This window comes from Manihot esculenta, chromosome 3 (genome assembly GCF_001659605.2).
Source record: "Manihot esculenta cultivar AM560-2 chromosome 3, M.esculenta_v8, whole genome shotgun sequence".
NCBI lineage: Eukaryota > Viridiplantae > Streptophyta > Magnoliopsida > Malpighiales > Euphorbiaceae > Manihot > Manihot esculenta.
Genome location: NC_035163.2, coordinates 20525081 through 20548115, shown reverse-complemented (window position 1 = coordinate 20548115; position 23035 = coordinate 20525081). Strand labels below are relative to the sequence as shown.

Below are 23035 nucleotides of genomic sequence, written 5' to 3'. Positions count from 1 at the left end.
CAACGGGTACTTATTTTTTATAGTGACTTTGTTCAACTACCTGTAGTCGATACAAAGTCTAAAGGATCCATCCTTCTTTTTCACAAACAGCACTGGAGCACCCCAAGGCGAGGTACTCGGTCGGATGAAGCCCTTATCTACCAGCTCTTGCAATTGCTATTTCAATTCTTTTAACTCAGCTGGTGCCATCCTGTAGGGAGGGATAGAGATTGGTCTGGTTCCAGGCATCAATTCTATTTCAAACTCTATCTCCCTAGCAGGTGGTAAACCTGGCAGCTCGTCTGGGAAGACATCTAAAAACTCTCTGACCACGGGCACTGAGGCGGGCTCTCTGACATGACTATCCAGCTCGCTCACATGAGCTAGAAAACCCTGACAACCCCTCCTGAGCAACCTACGAGCCTGTAGGGCTGATATCACACCTCTAGGTGTACCCCTCCTGTCTCCTCTGAAGACAACCTCTGACCCATCTTGACCTCTGAACCTGACTACCTTGTCTCTGTAGTCCAAGGTAGCACCATGGGTAGATAGCCAATCCATTCCTAGAATGACGTCAAAATTTGTCAAATCTAGAACCACAAGGTCGGCTGAAAGGCATCTCCCCTCAATAAAAACTGGACTACACTGGCAGACTGACTCTGCCACTGACGGGTCACACTTGGGTCCACTGACCCATAGGGGACTCTCTAATCCAGAGACCATCAAACCCAACCTCTCGACGGCTCTTGGAGCAATAAAAGAATGAGATGCACCAGGGTCCATTAAGGCATAAACATCTGAACACCCAATGATGAGATTACTTGACACCACGGTGTTTGATGCATTTGCCTCCTGCTGTGTCATGGTGAAGATCCGCGCTGGAGCTGATGGACCTTCACCCCTGAAACCTGCTGAAGAAGAGGCTCCCCCTCTCCCTCTGCCTCTGCCACTGGCCTGTGTCGCGGCTGGAGCTACTGGCTGAGCCACACTACCAGAAGCTGTCTGCTGGGACTGTGCCATATAAGCTACTCTAGGACACTCCCGTGCCATGTGTCCCTCCTGCCCGTATCTGAAGCAGGCTGTCGTCCCAAACCGACATACTCCCTTGTGTGGCTTCCCACACTTCATACATACTGCATTATCTGCACCTGAGTTCGAGCCACTTCCTAATCCCAGACCTGACTTGATCTTGTTCCAGAACTTGTTCTTCTTGGACTTAGCTTTATCCCACTTTTTACTACCTGAAGCTGCTGCACTCAGAGAAGAAGGGTCTAGCTTTCCCCCACCTGGGGTCTTAGAATCAGAAGGCTGTACCACTGACTGTTTAACTGTCCCCTGAATGATGGCACTAGCCTCCATTTTCCAGGCCATATCCACTATGGCATGGAAGCTCTCCCTATCTGCTGACTGGATCAAGGAGGAATATCTGGAATTAGGGGTGAGCATTCGGTCGGTTCGGTTCAAAACCGAACCGAACCGAATAAACCGAAAACCGAAATTTTAGTTTTTATGAAAACCGAACCGAACCGATTTTGGTCAGAAACCGAACCGAACCGAACCGGTCTGATTCGGTTCGGTTCGGTTCGGTTTGATCGGTTTCGATTTTTAATATTTTTTAATTTTTTACTCTTTATTTTTAGTATTTTAAAATTTAATTAAAATATTTTAATTTTAATATAATTTAATTTCTCTATATTATTAAAAAAATATATTATTATCCCTAATCGGTTCGGTTCGGTTTTTTCGGTTTTTTTCTAATCAAAACCGAACCGAACTGAAATAACCGGAATTTCTGAAATTTAAAACCGAACCGAACCGAAATGTATAAAAAACCGAACCAAATTTTCAAATCGGTTCGGTTCGGTCGATTTTTTCGGTTTGAACCGGATTCTGCTCAGCCCTATCTGGAATGAAACTTCATGATATACCTCCTAGCCTTCTTCCGATCTGTATCAAAAGTTTGCCCTGCAAACGGCAACAGCTCCAAGAACCTATCTGTGAACTCTTCTACACTCATCTCCTCTGTCTGTCTTAGCTGCTCAAACTCGATCATCTTCAATTCCCTTGAACTATTAGGGAAAGCCCATCCAGCAAACTCATTAGCAAGTTCCTCCCATGATAGACTATCCACCCTCGGGTTCACATAATTTTTAAACCACTCACGGGCCTTCTTACACTTCAGTGTGAACCCTGCCATCTGAATGGCTCTACTATCATCAGCCCCTAACTCATCTGTAATTATCTTGACTGTTCTGAGGTACTCAAACGGGTCATCACCAGTTTCATACTTAGGAGCATCCAACTTCAAGTAGTCGATCATCTTGACCTTGCTCCCTCCAGATGAGCTAGGTTTAGGTACTTGGATTTCTAGGACCATAGGTTCTGCTGGTGGTGGAGGAGATGCAACATTCCCTGGATTAGGGTTTGCTGTTCCTGGGTAGAAAGATGGGGGTGGGTACATAGGGTACTGTGGGTAGAAAGGTGGGTATGGCATGTGAGAAGAATAAGGGTTAAAACTGGGGTAATCCGATGTACCTCCCATCGAATACCCGGGGTTCTTTGAAAAGGGTGGGTATTGGGGTGGTTTGTAACGACCCGAAAATCGGACCGCTACCGGCGCTAGGATTCAGATCGGCTTAAGGCCGCCGGGACCCGTAGCAAGCCTGACATGTAACCTGTAAACCTGTTTAATCCCATACATGATCAACAATCATACATAAAAATTTAAAACTTTTCTTTCATACATTCTAACATACACCAAACTCAACCTGTGCATGCACTGAACTTATACATAATCATAAACTTGACCCCTCTGTGGGATCTCAGCAATGCCCCCCAATGGGTGGCATAACAAATGTTGAGTTGGCTAAACATGGACATCAATAACATTAAGATCATGATTCAAAAAGGGATTACATTACACTATGGTCAAGCACACTTCTAACCTCAATATCGTTACATTACATATCTATGCATCATTATACAATTTGTCATGTCCACATTCTAACTATTACATACATAAGACTTCCTTACTCCTCTTGACTTCTCTGTCTAACCCGTACCTGCAAACCTGGGGAAATTGGGAGAGGGGTGAGCTACTAGAGCCCAGTGAGCAGAATAGTAAAGCATTTAAAACATATGATAACATGAAATGCATCACATCACAACTAATCATATCAAGGATGAACTTGTCACCATTTAGCCCTCTACATAATCCAATCATGCCAGGGGCGTAGTGCAGGCCACACCTGGTCTTTCTCTTATACATAACATAACATAACATACATAATCCATAGTGCCGGGGGCGTAGTGCAGGCCACGTCCGGTCTTTCTCTTACATAGTGCCAGGGGCGTAGTGCAGGCCACACCTGGACTTCCATACCATATCATCATATCATAACATATGAGGGCTAATGGATCATTCAACATTCATCCACATCAACAACATTTTATGCAATGCAATATATTCGTGATTTCTAATGCAAGCAACCTAAAATATCACATGGCATCCGTGATGCATGAACATGCTCAAAACTGATTTATTTATTTAAAAGCATAAGAGTTATTCCACTCACCTCAGGCTAGCTCTGACACTGACTGAAGCAGCTGACTCACTGCTGGGGTCCTCGGTTCCTCGGGTCCGAACCTACACAGGTGGACTCAAATGAGGGACCAACATACTAGAACATAACTCTAAAAACATCCCCCAAAAACCCTCTAAAACTCCTCAAAACATTCATGCAAAACATGCAAAGGAAGGCTGGACAGGGCACTTTCGGCGGCAGGTTCGGCGGCCGAAAGTCCCTCCAGAGCAGAAAGTCAGGCAGGTTCGGCGGCCGAAACTCCCAGACAGAGGCGAAACTCATGCATGTTCGGCGGCACTTTCGGCGGCCGAAACTCCCAGACAGAGACGAAAGTCTCCTTTCGGGGGCAAGCTTCGGCAGCCGAAAGCTGCCTCCACAAGAGGGTTCGGCGGTCGAAAGTCCCTTCGGCTGCCGAACCTGATTTCTCCCAAAGGGCAGAAACTTGGTTCAAACATGCACAAATGCCTCCAAACCCAAACCATCATGCATTAGGCTCAACCAAAACATGCATACAAGCTCCTAGGGGTCTCAAACTACCTTAAACCCCAACTACAACACATCAAACACACATTACAAGCCACATTGTTCATGAACATACATTTATACCCATAAACATAACTATAACCTAAACATGCATTCTACCCCCATGAACTTCATAAAACTTACTTAAAACATAATATAAGCTAGAGATCGACTCTTACCTCTTGAAGATCGAGAGTAGAGGCGACCAAACTTGGAGTTGGGAGAGATTTGAGTTCTTGAACCTCAAAGCTCCAAAACTTTGCTCAAAAGCTCAAATCTTCAAAACAAAGTTAAAACAAATGAAAAACTTGAAAGATCTAGAGGAAAAACGTCAAAGATCGGTGAGGGACGGCGGAGAGCTCACCTTGGCCGAAAATTTTTCGGCTAAGGGACCCTTTTATAGTGGCTGTCCAGGCCACGTTCGGGGGCCGAATGTGCCTCCGCATGCATGCCATGTTCGGCGGCCGAACTTGAGGTTCGGCGGCCGAACCTGGGCTCCCCTCACTTATGCCTTCGGGGGCCTAAGGCTCACCCGAAATGCATGCATGTTCGGCGGCCGAACTTTGAGTTTCGGCGGCCGAACCTGAACTTTCCTCCAAGGTTGTTTTCATGCAAAAACTCATTTTCTTTCATACTTAAAACATCAAAAACATTAAAACATTTCATGAAAACATAGTTTTACCCATCTAGAGGTCTCCGACATCCGAGATTCCACCGTACGGTAGGAAATTCCGATACCGGAGTCTAGCCGGGTATTACATTCTCCCCCCCTTAAGAACATCCGTCCCCGAATGTTCCTCAACTAACACATAGCATGGCATACACATATCATACACATAAAACACATGAAACATATAAGAAACTAACCTTAGAAAAGATAAGGGTATTGCTGGAGCATGGACTCCCGTGTCTCCCAGGTGCACTCTTCCATATTGTGGTGGTTCCATAGGACTTTCACCATCGGGATTTCCTTGTTTCTCAGCTTTCTGATCTGGGTGTCAATGATCCTGTAACGACCCGAAAATCGGACCGCCACCGGCGCTAGGATCCGGGTCTACTTAAGGCCGCCGGGACCCGTAGCAAGCCAAACATACAACCTGTAAACCTGTATAATCCCATACATGATCAACAACATACATAAAAATTAAAACTTTTCTTTCCATACTCATCAACCAAACTCAACCTGTGCATAAACATAAACATAACTTTGATCCCTCTGTGGGATCTCATCTGTGCCCCCAATGGGTAACATAACATCTGTTGAGTTGGTTAACATAACCATCATAAAAATCTCTAAGATCATGTATAAAAGGGATACAACAATCTATGGTCAAGCACACACTAACATCCATAAAACTCATTACATAACTATACTGTACTTTTACATTACAATTTGATCATGTCCATTGCTAGCTATTACATAAGCATGACTTCTTTACTCTATCCGGACTCCCGCACTATACTGTACCTGCAAGCCTGGGGGGTAAAGGGAGAGGGGTGAGCTAAAAGCCCAGTGAGTAGAGCTAGTAAAACACGTTAACACTATGCTTTATGAAATGCATCATAACACAAACAATTCACATAAGGGTTGGGTGAACTTGTCACCAATTAGTCCAAGTTAACTCTGTGCCAGGCCTGTAGAATGGGGTCCTGGTCTTTCCTGTCAGATCATACATTACTTACCATTTTCCCAGGGCCTCCTCTGGCTCCTGGTCTTCAAGTCCCATAACCGTACTAGACCATAGGATGGGACCCTGGTCTTCCCTTACTCTGTGCCAGGCCTGTAGAATGGGGCTTGGTCTTTCTTACTCTGTGCCAGGCCTGTAGCATGGGGCCTGGTCTTCCTGTCATGGACTAACTGGGTCATCCGACATTCACCCACATCAACAATAATTTATGCAATGCGGCATATTCGTGAAAACTAATGCAATCATCCTATTGCATAATCATGATGCATGAAACATGATAAAGCATTTAATTTAAAAGATTAAGTTTTAGTTCCACTCACCTCTGACTGACTCTGACAACACCGAAGCAGCTGAACTCACTGCTGGGGTCCTCGGTTCCTCGGGTCCGAACCTACGCAGGTGGACTCAAATGAGGGACCAAACATACTTGAACATAACTCTAAACTACTCCCCAAAAACCCCCTAAAACATCCTGAAAATATCACATAGAGATATGCATGAAATGGCTGAACAGGGCACTTTCGGCGGCACCTTCGGCGGCCGAAAGTCCTGGACAGATCCGAAAGTCAGGCACTTTCGGCGGCACCTTCGGCGGCCGAAAGTCCCAGACAGAGACGAAAGTCTCTTTTCGGGGGCAACTTCGGCAGCTGAATGCTGCCTCCACAAAGGGGGTTCGGCGGCCGAAACTCCCCTCGGCGGCCGAACCTGGTTTCTGCCAGGAGGGCAGAAACTTGGTTCACATGAACCCCTTGCCTCCCAAAACCTCAAAACATGTATATATCTCAACCAAAACATGCATACAAGTTCCTAGGGGCCTCAAAACATCAAATACCCCAACTACAACACTTCAAACATACTCAAGCAAGCCACATTGTTCAAAACATCAACATTAACCCATAACTCAACATATACCCTAACATGCATTTCTACTCATAGATCTTGCATAAAACTTATTTAAAACACATAAGGAGCTTAAGATCGGCTCTTACCTCTTGAAGATCGAGAGGGAGACGACCTAAACTTGGAGATCCACGAAAATGAGCTCCTGAGTTCCCAAAGCTCCAAAACTTGTTTCAAAAGCTTAAATCTTCAAAACCAAGTGAAAACAAGTGAAAATCTTGAAAGATTTAGAGGAAGAACATCAAAAATGGGTGAGAGACGGCGGAGAGCTCACCTTGGCCGAAAATGGGGAAAAGCTCGCCCGTTTTCGGCTAAGGGACCCTTTTATAGTGGCTGGCCAGACCACGTTCGGGGGCCGAATGTGCCTCCGCATGCATGCCATGTTCGGCGGCCGAACATGAGGTTCGGCGGCCGAACCTGGACTTCCCTCACTCATGCTTTCGGGGGCCTAACGTGCCTCCAAAACGCATGCATGTTCGGCGGCCGAACTTGACTTTCGGCGGCCGAACCTGGGTTTTCCTCCAAGGACTTTTCATGCAAAAACTCATTTTCTTTCATACTTCAAACATAAAACACATTAAAACCTTTCATAGAAACATGATTTTACCCTACTAGAGGCTTCCGACACCCGAGATTCCATCGGACGGTAGGAATTCCGGTACCGGAGTCTAGCCGGGTATTACAGATCCGCACTGGCTGCTCAACATAGGTGAGATCCTCTTGGATCTCCACATCAGGCTCACTAAGAACCTTGCCCGGATCTGACACAAATTTCCTCAACATTGAAACATGGAAAACCGGATGGATTCTTGCCATTGAAGCAGGCAAATCTAGTTTGTACGACACATTCCCAATCTTCTGCAAGATTTCAAAGGGTCCGATGTATCGTGGAGCTGGTTTACCTTTCTTCCCAAAACGAACCACTCCTTTCATTGGAGACACCTTGAGCAATACCAGATCTCCCTCCTGAAACTCTACCTGTCTTCTGCGGATGTCTGCATAACTCTTCTGTCTGCTTGCAGCAGTCTTGATTCTCTCTCTGATTATGGGTACCACCCTGCTGGTGATCTCTACTAGCTCAGGCCCTGCCAAGGCCTTTTCTCCAACTTCCTCCCAGCAAACAGGTGACCTGCACTTCCTCCCATATAAAGCTTCATATGGAGCCATCCCGATGCTAGCATGATGGCTGTTATTGTAGGCAAACTCCACCAAAGGTAGGTGTTGCCTCCAAGAACCGCCAAAATCCAGCACACACATTCTAAGCATATCCTCGATAGTCTGGATGGTCCTTTCGGACTGTCCGTCCGTCTGGGGGTGGAAGGCAGTACTGAAATCCAATCTAGTACCCATGGCATTCTGCAGACTCCGCCAAAACCTGGAGGTGAACTGGGGCCCTCTATCCGACACTATCAAAACAGGAACCCCATGCAGCCTGACGATCTCATCCACATATACCTGCGCCAACTTGTCCACAGAGTAGCCACTCCTGACAGGGATGAAGTGAGCAGATTTGGTGAGTCTGTCCACAATCACCCATATGGAGTCCAATCTGTTGGACGCCGCCGGTAACCCCACTACGAAGTCCATAGCTATATTCTCCCATTTCCACTCTGGAATAGGTAGCGGGTTAAGCATTCCAGCCGGCTTCTGATGTTCCAGCTTCACCCTCTGACACACTTCGCAGGCTGACACAAACTGTGCCACTTCTTTCTTCATCGCTGGCCACCAATAAACTTTCTTCAAATCTTGATACATCTTGGTGGCTCCGGGGTGAACGCTGTATCTTGCATTATGAGCCTCCCTCATAATGTCTCCTTTTAGCCCTATGTCATCTGGTACACACAATCGACTCTCATAGCGGAGGATCCCCTTATTGTCAAATCTGAACTCACTGTCCTTGCCTGACTGAACAATCCTGGCAATCTTCACTAACTCTGGGTCCTCATGCTGTTTCTGAGCCACTTGCTCCAGAAACACAGGTGTCACTCTCATCTGGGCCACTAAAGCACCGGTACCAGACAACTCCAACTGTAGACCTTCCTCAATGAGCTTGTAAAACTCCTTCACCACTGGTCTCCTCTCTGCCGTGATGTGGGATAGACTGCCTAGTGACTTCCGGCTTAGGGCGTCTGCCACGACATTCGCCTTACCCGGATGATACTGAATCTTGCAATCATAGTCACTCAGCAGCTCTACCCATCTCCTCTGTCTCAAATTCAAATCTCTTTGACTCAGGATGTACTGCAGGCTTTTATGATCTGTGAAGATCTCACATTTTACCCCATAGAGGTAGTGCCTCCACATCTTGAGTGCAAAGATTACTGCTGCCATCTCAAGGTCATGTGTGGGGTAATTCAACTCATGCTTCTTCAGCTGCCTAGAAGCATAAGCAATCACCCTCTCATTCTGCATTAGTACACAACCTAGTCCCACACGGGACGCATCACAAAAGACGGTAAAGTTCTCATCACTAGATGGCAGAGCTAAAACTGGTGCTGAAGTCAACCTCTTCTTAAGCTCTTCAAAACTCTCTTCGCACTGGTCGGTCCACAGAAACTTCTGATTCTTCCTGGTTAGTCTGGTCAGAGGAGCTGCTATTTTCGAGAAGTCCTGAACGAACCTCCTGTAGTAACTTGCCAAACCCAAGAAACTCCTGATCTCCGTCACTGAAGTGGGTCTAGGCCAGTTAGCCACAGTTTATGTCTTCTTGGGGTCCACCTCTATCCCATCCTCTGACACTACATGCCCCAAGAACGAAATGCTCCTCAGCCAGAACTCACACTTAGAGAACTTGGCATATAAGCCATGTTCCCTCAAGGTCTGCAAAACCAACCGCAGATGATGGGCATGCTCCTCTGTATTCCTGGAATACACTAAGATATCATCTATGAAGACAATAACAAAGTGATCCAGGTACTGACTAAACACTCTGTTCATGAGGTCCATGAACGCTGCAGGGGCGTTAGTTAACCCGAACGGCATTACAAGGAACTCAAAATGCCCATATCTGATCTTGAAAGCTGTCTTTGGCACATCCTCATCTCTGATCCTCAGCTGATGGTACCCAGATCTCAGATCTATTTTGGAGAAACAACCAACTCCTGCTAGCTGGTCGAATAGATCGTCGATCCTTGGCAAAGGGTACTTGTTCTTGGTAGTGACTTTGTTCAACTGTCTGTAGTCGATACAAAGTCTAAGGGATCCATCCTTCTTTCTGACAAACAAGACTGGAGCACCCCAGGGTGAGGTACTCGGTCGGATGAAGCCCTTGTCTACCAGCTCCTGTAACTGCTCCTTAATAAATGCTGAGGAGGTAAAGGGGCAACCCGAGGAGAAATCCAATGGCGTGAACAGATGAGACCCCAGCTTCAGTCCAGCAAATCAGAACTAAAAGCAAAAAGGCCAGCCCTGCTCATCACCTTTAAAGGTACATGATCTAACTTATTGTTATTAAGCAAAGGCTGTATGCCCAAGCTCATAGCAACGAAGTAATAAGAGAAAAACGAGGATGTCCTTACAAGAATCATAAAAATTCGTAGGCTGAGAGTTCAGCCTACTGTTAAAAACAGAGCTCACAGGTACGGTTAGTCCAGCTCGGAAAAAGCTTACGGATAAGAATGCCTTAGTGAAATAGATAAATTTATAAGTCAAAAGTTCAGTCAATTGATAGAATTTCAGTTCTGACGGGCTCGAAGGCAAAAAGGAAAGACAGTACAGTGGATTCCTTAGAAAAATTACGAAGCACATAGTTTAAGTGTTTCATTTTGATAAGTAGAGGTAAGAACAGCTCAAATATAAATGAAAAACAAAAAAGAATTCAAATAAACAAAAAATAAAATTTCATTAAAGGAGAAGGGAAATTCACAATCTAATCATCTAAGATTATTGGAGGAAAGATTGTCCTCAAAGGACTTACATTTCTAGGTATCTCACTATCTACATTGCTATTCTCTACACTAGCATCTGCGTTATTGCTTGTGGGAGGTCTGGCGTCCTCTTGCTCAGATCTCCCATCACCCGTATAAGGTACAATCTCCAGCCCCGGAGGCTCGATATCTTCGGCAGCCCTTTCATCCTCTTCTCCTAGCTCAGTGTCCTTATCAGAGGGCCCAGCTGAAGTGTGAGAAGTTCCCTTAGGCAAGGGCAGGTCATCCTCTCCGTAAAGAACGTCCTCGCCGTCAGAGTCCACCTCAGCAGCTCGGAGCTTCGCTAGCGGAGTGGAAGGAGCCTGTCTGGCCTCCCTTAAACCTCGGTTGAAGCCGGAGATGAACATGCGGAAGCCCTTATTCCATACGACCGTTTTCATCTAATCAGAAGCTTTATATTCCGCAAGTCGCCTCTCGCAGGCCTCAGCTACCTCGGCTTTTAGCTCCAAAGAATTCTTGTAATCCTGGAGATAAGCTTCACCGGCCTGCTGGATATCTTTCTTCAGCTCGTGGGACTCCTTATACTCCCTTAGACGCTTCTCGACCTCCAGCTGGGCCCTATCCTCAGCCAATTTGACCTCTTCAAGCAGGGCTGAGCACCTCGTCTCCAGGGATTTGACTTGTTGGCAAAGTTGCTGGTTCTGAAGTTTGGACTCCTCTGCCGCCAAAGTCAAGCCCTTAACACTATCAGCTTGCTTGCTCAGCTCCTGCTTCAAGACCACAACCCGAGCTACGGCTTCACTCTTTTGAGCCAGCACAGCATTAAATTTTACCTTCAGCTGCTCCTGCTGGCGTTGGACCTCCTCTTTCTGGCTCACGGCCTCGTCCCTCTCACGCAGAGCACCCACCGTGGAGGACAGCTGTGATAGAGCATATTTTAGTCCATATTTTCATGATCTTATTGATGTTTATTTGCACCTATTCTACCTAATTTTGTGGTTTTAATCATGTCTTGCAAATATTAGGTGTGAAGAAGCAATTTGGAGAAAATGCTCTTAAAAATACCAAAAAGTGCCAAAATTGGAAAAGCCACTTTCGGCAGCTCTTTTGGCGGCCGAACCTTCGGTCCAGAGGCGAAACTCAACCTCCTTCGAAAGCACTTTCGAGAGCCAAAACTGCCAGTCATCTTCGGCGGCACTTTCGGCGGTCGAACCTCCACTCCAGAGACGAAAGTCACCTTCCTTCGGCGGCATCTTCGGCCGCCGAACCTTGCGTCCAGAGCCGAAAGTCCTGCCTCCGAAACTTAACTTAGGCGGTCGAAAGTGCCCCCGAACAGCCTCCTTCCTATTCAATGAGCCAAATCTTGGAGATCACATGTTTCCTACATAGTGCCATGCTCATTCAAAATTCAAATCAAGGCTCCACCTTCCTCATTAGTGCATAAATCTTCTTGAACACACCATGGACAGCAATTAAAAGACCAAAATGCCCATTCCTTGCCCTCACATGCACACATAAGACCAAGGGCATTTTGGGCAAATCTCTAAAAGATGCATGGATAGCCACCAAACCCTAAGGAGCCTCTCAAGATCTATTTAAAGGCTTCAAGAAGACCAAGAACTCATCATCTTCCATCAAGGTTTGATCAAGAAGGCTAGGCACTCCTCCCCACCACCATTCTTCATCTTTTCTTCTTCTTTTCTTTTATTTTCTGTTTTGGTTCAGCCATGAGTGGCTGAAACCCTTCTCTCTAGTTGAAGTTTGGTTGAAACTAAGGTTGTTTAAAGGGTTGTGAGATCTGAACATAAAGTGTTTGCTTTTGATTTATTCAATATTCATGCAATTGTGCTTAATTCCAAGATTGCTTTGTTGTTTTGATCAAATTGGCCACTTGATTCTTGATTGCAAAGTTAATTGATTGTTGGATTAGGATATTTGTTAGTCCGTAATTGCTGGAAATATTTTGTCCATAGAACACTTGGTGTAAAAACCCAAGAAATTGTATGATCTAGCAACATCTCATGCGTTTGAGTAGCTAGGGTTTGGATCTTTCTTGTTCTTCATGCAATTGGCAATTGTTTTGATGCCTTTGGCCCAAGGACGTTCCTTGGCAATTTGTTGATTAGTAATTGGTTAGAGGACATTCCCTAATCAGTTTGTTCATAAGGAAAGACATGGTGGTGAGAAGCGTCTTCCACCCCCATAACCAACCTATTGAATCAATCAAGATAACCATGTTTCAATGATCAACCCAAACAACCAAAGTGGATCTATATCTTCAACTAGACTTTTCTCATATTGATTTCTTGTTTTATTTTGATTACTTACTGTTTTAATTGCTCACAATAGTTGTTAGTTAAATCAAATCTCAAAACCCCCCTTTTACTTTTATTGCACTTGTTTCTATTTCTCTTTGATTACTTGCTTTCAATTGTGTTTTCAATTAATTCTCTTGGTCTTGATTAAGACAAATAAATAAGTAATCAATTCTCTATGGATTCAATTCTCTGTGGATTCAATTCTCTGCGGATTCGATCCTTCACCACTATCTGCAGTTGTAAATTGTTGATAACCAAGAAGGTTATTTTTGACCGGCTTCGACAACCGCACTGTCAAGCTGCTTTAGAACTTCCTCACAACGGACCTCTGCTGCAGTTGCCCTCTCATCAGATTCCTTGAGAACCCTCCTGGCGTGAGACAACTCCGCTTCCAGGGACTGGGCATGCTTTTGCGCCTCAGCTGTCTCCCCCTCAGCCTTCTTACGAGCCTCCAAGGCCATACGCAAATCAACCTGGAGGGACTCGTAGTCTTCCCGGACAGTGGCGAGATTGCCCCAGACATCGCTGGTCGCGGATAATTTCTCCTCAAGGCACGCCTCTTCTATACGGCGGTCTACAAATTCCCTGAGAGCGCGATCCCGGGCATCCATCTCCATGAATATGCCTGTGACCTAGTAGAAGGGAAGACGAATAAAGCCAAAAGGTGAGGAAAGGCAGAAACAAATTAGAAACAGAAAAGGAACAAGCGTGACTCACCATCAAGAGCAACTCCCTAGCAATATTCCCGAGGTCCTCTCTGGACCGAGCTCGGAAGGCCACCTGCTCTTGAGTAAAGCTAGCCAGGAGGCCGGAAAGAGCCAGCAGGCGAGGATTCGAAGCTGCCGTGATCCCACCAAACATCCGTTCCCGAATAATCTCAGCGACCACGCTCGCCGGGGACTGGTGGGTGATGTCCTCCGCATTCAAGATGTCATTGTTAGAAGTAGACAGCAGGGGCACCACCGAGTTCTTCTTCTTCTCGAGTGGGGGCAAAGCAGGGTCCGGGCGTTTGGAAGCTCGAAACTTCTTAGGAGCGGGGGCAGGAGCGTCAGAAGGGAGAGGACGCTTGCTCGTCGTCCCCCCAGAAACCTCTTCGAGGACACCTGAGGATTCCTTTTGAGGAAGAGCATCCTCAACCGTCTTAGTCTCGGCAGCCTTCGCGAGGATATCCTTAATAACCAGAACATCCTCACCAGCAGCTTCCCCTACATCCTCATCCACAAGGATGACCCTCGCTTCGCCTCCGGGAGCCGTCTCTTCAGTTATGGGGGTCTCGATTCTCCCCTCAGGGGCCTCCCCGGAAGGCAAAGTTAAGTCCACTCTCTCCAGCTCGGCGCACGCGGATGACCTGGCGGCATCTGTTGGAGGCAAGGTTGAGTCCGCTCTCGCTAGCTCGGCGCCCGCGGATGACATAGCGGTGTCTTTTGGAGCTTTCTTCGCTCCCTCAGCGGAAGTTCGTTGGGACCGGGAAGCTCGAGGGGGCTGAATAGCCGAGCTCGGCCCGCTGCTGTGGGACCTGGCAGGTCTGGTTCCCCGGGTACTCGGTTTGGGAGCTCGGGAGGAGGGTGGAGCAAGAGGCTTACCCACCGTCCTGGTAGAAATAGTCTTGGCCACCTCCTCAGTAGCCTCTTTCACCGATCGCCCAGCCCGGAGGGCATCCAGAGCCGTGTTCATGCTCTCGCGAGACAATATAAGGTTCTTCGAGGGCTTGATCTGACCCATCTTCGCGTTAGAAGCTGCAAAAGTCCAAAATCAATACAAAATAAGATGACATGCCACACAGATTACAAAGGCAGAACGACACAGCTAAGTGGAGTAAAGTACCCGCGTCTCTAATATCACGAAGATTAGACACAAACATACATTTCTCGACGTCATACTTCCTTTCAACAAAAGTCAGTCGAAGATACCCGACCTGCTCGGTAAGGCTGAGCTGGGGCAGGTCATTGCAGTTCAGTGAAACATCCTCCCAGGAGAGTTCTAGGTCCCAGATGAGTCCGGACTCCTTCTTGAGCTCCACTACTGCAAAGCCCTCCATCCAACCCTTTATTGAGTCTTTATGACCCGAAAGATTGAAAGCCCTCCCCGAGGGGAAAAATAATAAAAACCCTGGATTGCTCTGACTAATCGAAAGAAAGAAACAAACAAATGCACCGTGGGTGTGAACCCCCAGCTCAGACATACAGATTCAAAGGAGGACATGAACAGAATGGAATTGGGAACTAGCATCCGAGGGGTTATCCTGAAGTACCGGAAGACCCCGGTAAAGAAAGGAGAAAAGGGGAAGGTTAAGCCAAACTCCCTTTGTTTAGCGAAAAAGATCAGGCTAAGATCCTTTTGGGGATCGATTAGGTCGGAGGGAGGAGGATCAGCAAGAACGATCGTCTCGTTCGGGTAGGGGGCCCGAATACGAAAGAGAGGGGTATCTAAATACTCCCTAGAGAAGAAATTTTTTAGGACAGACGGAGTGACATTAGACTCTACTCTAAGAACGTCGGGAAGTTTTGGGCTATCCATGGAAGGACAAAGAGAAGAGTGTACCTTGAAAGTGGCTGGGGCAGAAGGACGATGTAGGCAAATCGCGCAGAAGATAGAAGAGAGCAAAGGTTTCGAGAAGATAGAGAGAATTTGAAATTTGAAACAGTGATGAGACGAAGAGATGTTCTGAGTAGACTTGTCCTTTAGGCTGCGCGGTCATTATTACTCTCGGTATTTACCCCCTCATCAGCCAGACAATAACTGACGAGAGGGTAAAGGGGCAATTGATGACCACTGGATTTCTCCACTCTGGTCTGGGGCCAAGCCCATGATATCAGCCCATTACTTAGAGGCCACCAAGTCTCCCTTATGATCCGGGTTCAGCTCCGCCAGCCCGCTCCGCCTTGAGACCGAGCTCTATTCCAACTCACAATCAGGCCAGCCCAGCCTTTATGGCCCGGCGATCAGATCCTCTCTAGACCCAGCTCTAATCCCACCTTTCAGCCTAGCCTAGAGGAAGGAAGGCGACCAGCCCACTCGCCTAGTGGGCCTATCCGCACGCGCGTACCCGAGGAGAATCAGGGGCCGTTACGCATGGGGCAGCGATCTGATTTCCTCGTACAACCATATCAACGTGACAGGGACAAGTGGCCCAATGACATACATTCTATTATACATCATTAGCAGACAAAAGAAAACATATAAAAGGAGAAATACTCTCTTCTAGCTCTAAACTTTTTCCAGTTTTACAGAACCCATTGTAAAACCCTATTTTCTAGATCTCAGATCATCAAATAATAAAGTGATTTATTTAACTTGATTCATTAATTAAAAGTAAAGTTTTTGAATAATAAAATTATAACTCTATCCTTAAATTTTTAAAAATAACTATAAAATATGGAGATATTTTAGTCACATATAACTTTATTAGCTTTTTTTTTTCTATTTAGTATCATGTATGGTTGTATTACATCACTTTAACATGTGATTGAATTAGTAATTTTTTAAAGTATAAAGTAAAATTATAAATTTTTATAAAATAAATTGTTAAATCGGCAAATATAAAAAAAAAACATATCAGTCAATTCATGGTGTACTTTTATAAATAATAATAATAATAATGACGTACGTACTTTTGAGACCGCACGCAGAACCGACCATGTGAGTGGTACAGCCATCAGCCAACTTCTGCATTATAAATTTGAGTTACGACCTCCTCAAATAAACCAGCTCCTTTCTTCTTCTTCTTCTTCTTCTTCTTCTTCTTCTTGTGCTTGTTGTTGAATCCATAATGCCTTTGAACACTCTCCTTCAAATGGCCAACTTCACAAGCACAGCTCCAAGATTATTATTCATTACAGAAGTGGCTCCACTTCTGTTTATCTCCTTCACCAAGCGTCGCCCATTGACTGTAATCTTGGATCCAATTGCTGAGGAAGACAATGAAACCTCATCCCAATCTTCGCCGCCCATTGCCTGCTGCTTGTCTCCACTGCGTCTCTGAACGCCAACAACCACTCTCTCAACTTTTTTTCAACCCACCCTATTGATTAGACTGATCTAAGTTTGATTTTGGTTGGTTCAAATTCAAGATTTCTTCCTTCCCTTCCTTTGGTAGTGAATAAGGAACCATTGGTTCTCTAGAGATGGTTCAACCGTTTTTTCTTTAATAGAGGGATATGAGTATTAGAGGACCCAAACCTAACTCTGCCGGACTGAATTTGACGTATTAACCACTGAACTAAGTCAGGCTAAGTAACTGCTGCCTTTTATTATTCATTCCCTTTACATTTATTTCATTTTCATAATTGGGATTGCTTGTTTTTTATTGTTAAGCTTTCCCAAGAGGATTTGTCATAATTTTAGGTGGATCCTATTGTAATTTTATGTAGGACTCTTATCTGATTTTGAATAATATGGCATTTTGCATATGTTATTTTGTATAAATTTTGATCCAAATATTTAATTTAATGGTTAAAAATTCATTTTTATATAATGTCAAACTTATACTACATTCAAAATAAAATTAATAAATATGTTAAATTTGTTCTTTTTAACTATATAATATTAGTAAAAAATATTAAATTTTAATTCAATTCAAATTTATCCTTAAATTATCGAGTAAAATGTAATTCGCATTTTGAAATCATGACAAGTATAATCTCATTTATTATTTTAGTGATAGTTCAGACGTAAATGTAAATTAAAAGTTAAAATTTACTATATATTAAACTCTTGTTGTATAGTTCGTGTAAAAGCAAAAGCAAGCATATTTTTATAAAACAAAGGAAATGTATAATCGGCTAAATGTTCAATTTAATTTTTGTATTATTGAAGACGTTCAATTTAGCTAACTTACATTTTTTTCTAATTAAAAGTACTTTAATTTTCAATTTAAACTCTCAAATTAAACAAATGGATTAACTTTTTTTTTTAAAAAAAAAAAAAGAAAAAAGAGAAATTCAATTTATTTTTTGAGTTAAATTTGGCTTAAATTAAAACTGGATAGCTCATTAATAAAAAATTGAAAATCAATTAAATCAAACAGTTCAGCAAACACAAACGTGAATTGGATTGTTAAGCCGGTGGTTTAACTTTTGACAGAGCTCATATCACTCATTGATTTTTATTTTTTTTTTAACTGAAAATCGAGGATAACTGAAAATTAGAGAGTAAAATCTAAAATCTCTCGTATTTAGTCAGATGCACTTACCACCAGACTAAACCTGTGAATGCCACTCATTGATTATATAAACATATAAGACTTACTTCTAACAAATTATTTTAATTATATACATAATTTCTAAACCGCAAGATAAATGAATGACTTGAAGCCTAAGACAGAAAATAATGTGTGAATAATGTGTGAGATTTTAATTATATACATAAGTTTTTTTTTTTTTTAAATAATAAAATAAAAATAGTAGGAAACCTTGTTATTTTTGTGACTCTCGAAACAATTCATATCAAAATGCATCGATGGAAAAATATTTTTCATACTCTTAAAGTTAATAGCTAATACACTAGGGAAACATCAAATACTAATCAATATCCAAAACTTATATCATTTATAGCACTTTCCTATATCTCATCTTTGATCTCTCCCTCCCCTTCTCACTCATTTCTCTACTAATTTTATCCGACTTTTGCACAGGGACATTTGATAATTCATGAGAATGAAAAATTAATAACAAACCCTTTTTCTTTCTTTTTTTAATTGAAGGAGAATGAATATTTGAAATGTAAACTACAGGTTTTCACATCAGCTTTCTGAATCCAAACTATACACTCTACCCATGTGGTTTCTACATATCTAGACTTTGATATCTAACAGTTGAGGGATCCCCATATCTGCTTTACCACTTTCGCACCTTCCCACCTCCAAAAATTAAAATGAAATGGAATGAAAATAAACCTCTTATGATAACATTATCAGGAATTTCAAAACCTTCACAGATGTTCTTTTCATGAGTTTGATTCTCGATTTGGCATCTTTATATAACACCATATCCACTTGATTCAGCACCATGCTGGGCAAAAAATTAACCCAAATTACGAACAGCTGGAACATCCATGAGTTGACAAGGCCGAGTGCTAATAAAAAATGACAATCATTTGTTGCATTGGAGAATGAACATTATCAAAATCAGATGAACAGGTATACTAATAAAAGAAGCCTCTACAATTAGGGGCAAAACAGTAATAGAAGAATTATTGCATACCTATAAATGTCTTGGCAACAACCTTTACTATATATCTTAACTGTTTGAAGTTGACGAAGCAGTCAATGGTATGGATTCTGCAGGCTGTGATTTATCAGAACTACCTCGAGTAGCTTCCTTCTTCAACTTGTGATTATTATAAGCAGCTACACCGGCAATTGCTGGGAGAAAAATGTGTTTAGCACATTTAATACTCAATGACCAGCTATAAAGAGGTAAAAATTTGCTGAAGAAAAGTCATTACCAGCCCAACACAAACGAGAAAGCTCAAGTTTCAATGACAGCCAAGCTCAACTTTCAATGACACCACAGATAATCATTCTTATTAAGTCGACCCAGAAGAGATTTCAGATCAATTGCAAGAGAACTACCAAAGGATGTATTATGTAACATCCAGTCTTGCCGGAGCTAATCTAATAATGATAAAACAATCTACGGTGTGGAAATGACCGAGAGTCAATTGACCAAAAACAACTGACTCAGCGATAAGACTATTTGAAATTTTGCATTTCAGTCTGCTTCTGAGATCATTTCTCAAGCGATAAGTCTGCCCCCAAAAACCTCCCCACCCCTAGGCCTAGTCTCTGGACTGGCAGTCTCCAGGAAGAGAATTTCTAGCCCGACTCCAAATTGCATAATTGAAAAAGACATAAATAGGTTCCTAAAAGAAAATAATTTCAAATAATTTAGTGTTACTCACCAATGCAGTAACCAAACAGGTTTATGACTGTGAGCTTTGTATCTGCAAATAGAAGGGCAGATAGCAGGACAACAACCCAATCCTTCACAACTCCAGCCACACGAATGGTCAGAGCACTGGTGTGCGAGATCACAAGGAAAACTGATAGGTTCAGCGCAAATGTACAAAGAGAATTCAGTGTTAGCACGACAGGTTGAAAGTTCCATGAATGTGCTTCCATCCTTGGTTTCTCTAGAAAGATCCAAGGAATAAACAGGCAAAGGGCACTGCAAGGAAAACCAACAACCAAACACAGACATACATTTAACTTTCCCCTACATGAGACTAGAAGCAAATGCTTCCAGATGACTTATTACAAGTTGAAGGTTAACATAATACTTGCCTGCAAGGACTAACATAGTACATAACGGATACAGGATTTAACTTCAGACCCTTCCTTTTCACTAGAATCTCCATGAAAATAAGTCTCAAGGCTTCTCCAACAACTCCACCCATCTGATACACAACTCCAACCCAGCTGATATTTATCTCCCCATAAGAAGCGACAAGAACACCGAAGCTGATCACTGACATTATTAACAGCATTCTGCAGCTCATCACCTCAAGTCCAGCAGCCACTCCAAGAACAAAAACAGCAACTGGCACTGCAAATCTCAATGGAAAAAAAATTAGATCATGCCACAAGTGCACATGCTGGCACAGGTGCAAAGGAAACCTAGCACTTATTAAGCAACCAAATATCTAACTGGCCACCACAAAAGCATCATAGGCAATTTTAGAATTGATCTGGATCATTTTGATAAATATTTATTGAGAATGTCTGCCTTAGTGGACAAAGACATAAATAATGAACACTTACTAATTGCCTTCAACATTTGTGCAAAAGCCACAGATATATACAGGTAGGCAGTGTTTCCCAGCCAAAGAGTCATTGCAAACATTGCACCTATTGGAACAACTGATGTCGCATATCTAATATATGAACATCCATCAGATATATGGCAAAAAATAAAAATAATGATAAAAAGAAAATTGGAGAGTATTGGCATCAGTGCACATGGAAGGAAATATAAGGTTTGACTTACATTTCTAGTGTCATTCCATCCTCAACTTCCATAACCTATGAAAAGCTCAAGATTAAGAACACAAGTTGCTTAAGCAAAGCTATTAATGAGATAAGATACACTGACATAAAAAATTAAATTAGTACCTTGAAAACTTTTGTTAGTATAAAACACAAAACAGAAGAGAAGACCATGTGAAGTAGAGTCAATCCAAGAGGATAAGGAAAGTTTATTTCCTTAGAAGACAAAACCCACTGCAATCAAACAATTTTGGAAAAGAGACCTTATGTTAGCCAAGAGGAGTAACATTTTATAAGCATGTAATTATATCAGAAAACCATGTAAAGACCCTATAGCATATGTGAATGAAAGAATTATTCCAATCTAAAAAGCTGCTATTCTTTGACCATTTAACAGTACCCGATGATAGTCAATATCAATTTATCTTATTTTACTTGGCAATTACCCAAATTAGGTTTGACACAGGTCAGTATTGTCATATGCCAATCATCTAGTTTTTTCCACACCAAAATATAAAATTCAAATTCCATGAAGACGTATCAATATTGTAAATGCTAAATCATAAGTTCTTCTATGGTATATAGTTTGACATTTTCTGAGACTGTGAACTGAGAATTCACTTTATCATCTTTACCCTCCTTGCTCTTCCTTATTGGATTCCAAAAACCAAACCCAGAAATTTTCAATGCTGACTGAATTCCTAAAAGATCATTGAGATAACCTAATAGTCTGAACCATCTCCAAAATCAGACCCCTAAACTGTTTCAAACACAGATGGTGACCCTCAATCTTCAACTTAGATATTCATGTTACAAATGTTTGAGTTTTACTGTTAAATGCAGATGAAATGTCCTAAAAATACAAATCAATGCATGCATATTTAAACCAAATAATAGGATATTTAGGAATAAACTAGAATAAAGCACAGAAAGCAAAAGGAGTATGACGAATCTGTAAAGCACTGGAAGAAAAAACAAAAACACAAAACATTTCTGAGTCCCGAAATTTTCGAAGAGTGGAATTCTAATAACACAATCCAAGAAAAAAAAATGAAGTTTGACCTTGTTAAAGAAGATCTGGCCACTGGAGAGGGCGATGTAAAGAAGAATGTAAGCGTAAGTAAGGAGTCTACTCCGATCTGCCATTGCCTGTTTGGCTCTGATAACTAAACTATAGACTTCTTCTTCTTCCTCTTCTTCTCATCTCAGAGTGTGCTGCTGATGCAAGTTTATGCTTAACTTTGCTTTGAAATCTGAAAAGAGCCTTTCATTTTTTCTTTTGGGCCAAAACTGAAAAAGCCCCAAAGTCTATCCAGTCGGTCATTTTCAATTAGGACCTTCGAACTTTCGTTTTTTGTTTTAATGGCCCAACAATTAACACCCGTTTAATTTGAACTCCGAAATTAAAAATAGGATAAAGTGAAATTCCAAATAAAATGTTTCTAATAAACTATAGAGTTAAACGCAAATTTTAATTTTGTATTTTACTTTTATTATAATTTCATCCTATATTTTTATTTTTTTAATTAAATTTTATCTTTTTAATGTTGGATTAAATGCATCCTATCATTATTTATTTTATTAAAAATTTATAAAATTATTAAATTACTCTTTTTTTACTATTAAATATATTTAAAATTATTATTTATATTATTATTTAATTTTTTAAAAAATTTTATCAATAATTTTATAATAATAATTTGTCTTGATCTTATTTTAATTAAAATCATTATCAACCAATTTTTCTTAAATCTGTCCATATGTATAATTTAGCTTACTTTTAAAATTATGGTTAAGAAAATACCTTATTAAATACATTAGTTATGAAGTATTATATGTGTAATTTAGCTTACTTTTAAAACTATGGTTAAGAAAATACCTTATTAAATACATTAGTTATAAAGTATTTGATGTTACATGATAATCGCTATGAGCTGTCACTGCAAGACAGGGATCACGTGATAAGAATTTAATGAGTGAGAAATACGGTCTCGCTCGAGTAAAAAGAGACTCTAACACTTTAATACTCGAATCGCCATCATAACTCGCCCTCCCTCTGTAATACCCGGCTAGACCCTGGCATCGGAATTCCTACTTTTCCGGTGGAATCTCGGATGTCGGAGCCCTCTAGAAGGGTAAAATATGTTTTTATAAAATGTTTTTACATGTTTTTATGGTTTTAATGAAGAAAAAA

At 42.2% G+C, this 23035-nt stretch overlaps 1 protein-coding gene across 3 annotated transcripts; it reads right to left on the bottom strand.

Moving 5' to 3' along the window:
* Window positions 1–18512: 18512 nt before the first annotated feature.
* Window positions 18513–22104, bottom strand: LOC110608037 (probable sugar phosphate/phosphate translocator At3g14410). 3 transcript variants are annotated; one of them, XM_021747251.2, is made up of 8 exons: window positions 21904–22104; window positions 20968–21075; window positions 20843–20877; window positions 20617–20729; window positions 20140–20401; window positions 19758–20023; window positions 19058–19218; window positions 18513–18897 (listed from the first exon to the last, which is right to left on the bottom strand). In XM_021747251.2, the coding sequence occupies exons 1-7, from the start codon at window positions 21985–21987 to the stop codon at window positions 19094–19096; spliced, it is 993 nt and encodes a 330-aa protein (XP_021602943.1). In that variant the 5' UTR covers window positions 21988–22104; the 3' UTR covers window positions 18513–18897; window positions 19058–19093. The 3 variants fall into 3 exon arrangements, with proteins under 3 accessions (XP_021602943.1, XP_021602944.1, XP_021602945.1); XM_021747252.2 differs by having other exon boundaries at window positions 18513–18865; XM_021747253.2 differs by having other exon boundaries at window positions 18513–18929; window positions 21904–22103.
* Between the last annotated feature and the right edge of the window lie 931 nt (window positions 22105–23035).